General features: G+C 38.8%; 2 protein-coding genes across 2 annotated transcripts; one reads left to right on the top strand and one right to left on the bottom strand.

Moving 5' to 3' along the window:
• On the top strand, window positions 1–3485 carry LOC129803023 (feline leukemia virus subgroup C receptor-related protein 2-like). Its single transcript, XM_055849332.1, has 5 exons — window positions 1–715; window positions 2138–2444; window positions 2505–2713; window positions 2792–3006; window positions 3069–3485. Exons 1-5 carry the CDS (start codon window positions 209–211, stop codon window positions 3421–3423), a joined length of 1593 nt encoding a protein of 530 aa, XP_055705307.1. The 5' UTR covers window positions 1–208; the 3' UTR covers window positions 3424–3485.
• Window positions 3486–3626: 141 nt separating this feature from the next.
• Window positions 3627–4949, bottom strand: LOC129800273 (uncharacterized). Its single transcript, XM_055844548.1, has 2 exons — window positions 4334–4949; window positions 3627–4267 (listed from the first exon to the last, which is right to left on the bottom strand). Exons 1-2 carry the CDS (start codon window positions 4947–4949, stop codon window positions 3627–3629), a joined length of 1257 nt encoding a protein of 418 aa, XP_055700523.1.
• Between the last annotated feature and the right edge of the window lie 333 nt (window positions 4950–5282).

Here is a 5282-nt window from a genome sequence, read left to right as displayed (position 1 = left end):
GAGCGAGAGAGATGGTTGACTGTATAAATTGGGATTAATGCGAAGAATGCAACATTTTGACTCATTCAGGGTGATCTCGAGTCGCACTCAAGATCTCTGGTGACTCCAGTGTAGTCGCTCTTTTGTCAGCTATGAACCTCATCCAGTGAAGTGTTGGGTCTGTTCTCGCGGACGTGTCGGCGTGTAATCGCGTGAAAGTGTCTCGAAGATGGCAGAGAGGATGGTACTACAACTACCTGAGATCCTGGACAGGAAGAAGTCTCTGTCTATGTCACATCTCCCGGCTCAAGACAGAAATTTTCTCTGTGTACCGGGAGCTTCGAGTCTTCAGGATGTCCAGGTGATGACAGATCTCTCTCGAAAATCCTACGAGTCACTGCGTCGGATTGAGTCCAACACGTCTATCACGGTGCCAGAGAACTTCAGCTTCTCCTCATTGGCCATCCAAGTGTACAAGATACGTTGGGCTCTGCTTTTACTCTGCTTGGCTTCCATTGCTCTGACCTATATGCAATGGATCCAATACAGCATTGTAGCCAATATAATAATGAGGTACTACCGCGTATCGTCGCTCCTGGTGGACTGGACATCAATGGTGTTTATGCTGAGCTACAGTCTTTTGGTTTTTCCTGTATCCTTTTTCATGGACATCAAAAGGCCACGGCAAGCAGCGGTTATGGGATCAGTTCTTCTAGCACTTGGATCATGGATTAAGGTGGGATTTATTCCAATTCCGTTTTATCCTACCAATCCGAAGGTAAAGATTTAGCAATACGATAATAGGTTTCAGTTCGTTATGAGTTCGAAAATTTAAATTAATGAACTTCAGTGCAGGATTTTTTTGTGAAAATTTGTGAAAACTCCAAAAACACGTAATAGTGAATAGATCTACTAGAAGAAAGTACTATATTAGTATACTCATGAGGCAGATAAGGCAAAATTTTTATTAGTAACTTCGATTGATATTCGAAATTAATTCGAATTTCTCTAAAAGTTCGAATGATTTCACGTGATGCAATGATTTTTTTAAAAATTTTTGTGACTTATTTAAAAGATAATTATAAATGCGAAAAGGTGTTTTAAGAATAATTTTCCAAACGTTTATCAACTATATTTAAGGAACTAAATCCAGCTACTTTTTCCTTTAGCTTAAGGTGTCTACACATTGGGAGAAATTTTCGTCAAAAATTGCGTTTTTGACAGAAATTTGACGTTTCCCCCTACAACGCTGCAGGGAATTTCCTTCAAAAAAGCAATTTTTGACAAAAATTGCTCCCAATGTGTAGAGGCCATTAGGCTATTTGAAAATTATATTATATATAGAACTTTTTTCCATATTAATAAATCATCTTAAAACTTAATATTTTCGAAAAGTATGGATACCTTAAGTGCCCCATTGTCCCCTATTTCTGCTTTAGTGTTCTTATGTGCATAAAATGTGATTTTTTTGTTAAGCTGGCAAATTCATTATCTTTTTGACAAATATTTAACAAAGGACGTTACAAACATCCTTTTCAAATTTAAATATAATTTATGCACAAAAAAATTATTAAATTTCAATGTAATTAATAAAACCTAGTCCCCGGCGAGTGGCCTTCAAAGTTGAAGCCAATTTCTTACTTTCACATACAAATGCGTATGGGAATTTTTCTGCACTCGTGATCGTTATGCTAAATATTTAAAAAGTGAGAAGTTTTCCCGTATTATAAGATACCTTTCCGTATGGTGGGATAAATATACTAAATTTTTGTTTAAAGAATTTTTTTCCTTGGAGCACTGTGAGCTGAGTCCGAGATCAATTTAGAAATTGGCTTCAAGTAGCTCCATAAAAGGCCAACTTGCCAGGCGCTTGAATAAAACTCAACCAGCGTAATTAATATTATTTGTTCAAGAATTTCTTTTATTTTTGACCCAATAGTTCCAAAAATCAACTCAAAATTCAAAGATTATTGTTTTGCCTCTCATATCTGAGTGAAAGAGATATTCCATGTGAGTCACTGCGTCATTGTCTTGTGGTTTGCGACATATGTTTGTCCAAGATCCGGTAAAACTGGAAACTATCAGTCAATTTGGGCATGATGGGCATGATCTTGACCCTCCGAAAAGTGACCAATGTAGTCAATTGTTGTTATTGCAGGTCTTCTCGCTGGATCGAGAGCTTTTCCTGATATCTTTCGTGGGACAGACTATTGTGGCCATAGCTCAAGTCTTTATACTGAGCCTACCAGCTCGCCTGGCATCCACATGGTTTAGTCCTGAGGAGGCTTCGAAGGTGTGTGGATTGGGAGTATTTGGAGCTCAATTGGGTACATCCTTAGGATTCTTCCTGACTCCCTGGCTGGTGCAAAATGATGAGAAAATTGAGAAGATTCATCAAGATCTGGAGATCATGTACATAGGCGATGCTGGACTTTCAACAGTGATCTCCATATTCACTGTGGCAGGTCACTTGAGAGGCACATTGGCGGGCTAGTTCATGTCTCTAACGAATCTCTGTCGCACAGTGTTTCAGTCGCAGCCAGAAAAGCCACCCAGTCACATCCAGGCTCTTCAGCGGAGTGTCAGAGCTACGAATAAAGGCTACTGGAAGTCCCTATGGGGTCTGGTACACCAACGGGACTTTATCATCCTGGTGATAGCCTATGGGATGAATGTTGGGGTCTTCAATTCAATGCTTACACTCCTCAATCAGATCGTTCTCAACTACTTTCCTGTGAGTACCATATATTAAACAAAGTTTGTACTTTAAAAACTTTTAAATGTTCTCTATTTTCTTGAAAAAAAAATCTAGGACAGTGAGAAGGATGCTGGATACATAGGAGTTGCAATTATTGGAACAGGACTCGTTGGATCCGTTGTCTTCGGCTTCATCATGGATACGTGGCATGAGTATAGGAAGACTGCTGTTTGGGTATATGGAATTTCGGCTCTAACTGTGTTTGTCTTTTCTTTGTCATTGGAGAGTAAATCCAAGAAGCTCCTCTATGTAGCATCAATCCTTATGGGGTGGGTATCATAGCCTCATAAAATGAAGATCAATCATTAAACTTAAACATCCTTCTTGCCAGTTTCTTTATGAGCGGTCTTCAGACAATCGGATACGAATTGGCAGCTGAACTAACCTATCCAGAACCTGATGGTCCAGTTGCAGGTATCATGAATATCTCTACCCATGTCTTCGGTGTCCTCTTCACCATTACCATCTCACGCATTCACGACTCTCTGGGTGATTTTGCCGGGAACATGGCCTTCACATTGCTTCTAGTAATCGGTACTGCTATCACAGCCCTAATTAAGGCTGAACTCAAGAGGCACTCAGCGTACAAAGAAGTTGCATCGGCTGCTGAAGAACTAGCTGAACTTGAGAAACAGATTGTCCAGGAGAAAGTGCCCTACCTTGTCTTCAAAACCGATGAGTATTAGGATAGTTTATAGCTGAATTTCTAATTATGAAATGTTTTTTTTTAAATAAATAATTTAACGAATTGGCTGTTGTTGATCTCACAAACTTGCATAGTTGAAGGCGATTCTTTGAATATCATACATGTCATACTAAAAATACTTATCAACATGCAAATGGGGACGCCTGGTGTGGCTTGATAAGAAATCTTTAACTGAGAGGTTTCTCAATATAAATGCGGAGAACGATGGAAGTGATGCATTCTCCTACGATTTCCATAGTATCTGTCTCTAGGATCTCCATAGTACTGTCGATCAAAGTCAGGTTCAATGTAGTAAGGATTCGGGCAAGGTGTGCATTCACATCGAACTACTTCAGCCCTATCCTTTCTTTCAACTGGATTTTGATCTTCAGTCCTGAGAAATCTTGGTTCAATTATACCCTCGCCGGTTACGCTCGGAGGTTCTCGAGGATCAGGTCTTCTAGGTTGCCAATTGTTGTTGTCCTTATCTCTCCATCTAAATCTTCCTTCGTTGGGATGTGAATGTGAATGCGAAAATGAACCATAACGTCTGAAGTGATTGAAATCTTCTCTTGTACGATCGTTCTGGTTACGATAATGAGGGGAAGGTACTTCGTTGTAGGAACCTTCTGGAAAAACAACATCTCTTGGATCCTTATCTACAGTGTTCGATGTAATTGAAGAACTGGACAATAGCAATTTTGATGAAGTGAACGCACTTGAAGTAATAGAAGATTCTGGAGATGCTGTGGACAAAGGCTCTCTTGACTCTGAAGTAATGGTTGTCGTTGGCGTTGCAGGAGATGTTGTTGTTTCAGGTTCTGGAGATCTTTTCTTGAGGTTGTCTGTAGAAGGAATTAAACCTGATAGAATACAAAAATCAAAGGCTGTTATAGATCATAAAGACTCACCTGACTTTGATGAGATTGTTGTAGAAGATGTTGTTGATGTTGTTGTTGATGTAGTAGTTGATGTTGTAGCTTCTGATGACCCTGTAGTCCTTGTAGGTTCTGCAGATCTTGTCGTGCTCACAAACTGCAAAGATGTTGATGTAGCAGGTTCTAAAGGTGTTGCTGTGCTTGCGTATGTTGTCGATTTTTTTGTTGTAGTTCGTTTCGGAACTGATGTATCTATTATACTATTTTCTGTTGTAGTTTCTGAACTTTTTGTTGATTCAGGTATTGTATTTGGTACCAAGAGACCAGAATAACCAACTGATTGAACTGAAATTGCAGGAGTAGGAATTGTGGAAGATTGTGGTGTTGTAATTGTTGTTGCAAAGCCCGAAGATGTTTCAGATTGCGTTATATTTGTTCTATTGGACCAAGACTCAACATATCCCAAATTTTCTAATCCAAAACTCAAATAGGATTCTAGTGATGCAGCTTTTGTTTCCACGGAGGAATTTTCAGAGGTAATAGTTCTGCTACTTTCTTCAGCGGAATGTCTTTTGTAATTCCTGTGTCCACTGGCTTTCGCATCGTAAAGGTAAACCACAATCACTAAGACCACAACACTATACTTCATCTTGATGTCTGGAATTGCATGTTTTTGAATATGTCCATAAAATTAAAGAATTTATCTTATTCTTTCAACAAAAAGATTATCTATCAGATCTAATAACTTCTGCTGATAATCAACTGGCAACTCCTAAATTTCAATTAACACCACAGGTGATAGTCTATTCATCTTTTATACCTTGGCAATTGATGGAAATTTTCTACATGGACATTTTCCAATCTGGGGCACTTTTTTCATTTTATAGGAATTCACAATGAAAGAAAACCAGTAGAAGAAGTAATCGTTCTTATTTCCTGAAAGATAATGGGACGTTTTTGTGTAAAAGTCGTTAAAAATGAC

This window comes from Phlebotomus papatasi, chromosome 2 (assembly GCF_024763615.1).
Source record: "Phlebotomus papatasi isolate M1 chromosome 2, Ppap_2.1, whole genome shotgun sequence".
Lineage (NCBI taxonomy): Eukaryota > Metazoa > Arthropoda > Insecta > Diptera > Psychodidae > Phlebotomus > Phlebotomus papatasi.
The sequence above is the reverse complement of the archived record's forward strand: the minus strand, read 5'-3'. Positions and strand labels throughout refer to the sequence as shown.

Bases quoted from the DNA above. Each gene is read 5' to 3' on its own strand.
- LOC129803023 (XM_055849332.1), top strand. From the start codon at position 209: ATGGCAGAGAGGATGGTACTACAACTACCTGAGATCCTGGACAGGAAG. The intron at 716-2,137 runs GTGGGATTTATT...TTGTTATTGCAG, and splicing joins CACTTGGATCATGGATTAAG to GTCTTCTCGCTGGATCGAGA. The intron at 2,714-2,791 runs GTGAGTACCATA...AAAAAAATCTAG, and splicing joins TCGTTCTCAACTACTTTCCT to GACAGTGAGAAGGATGCTGG.
- LOC129800273 (XM_055844548.1), bottom strand. From the start codon at position 4,949: ATGAAGTATAGTGTTGTGGTCTTAGTGATTGTGGTTTACCTTTACGAT. The intron at 4,268-4,333 runs GTGAGTCTTTAT...TTCCTTCTACAG, and splicing joins AACAATCTCATCAAAGTCAG to ACAACCTCAAGAAAAGATCT.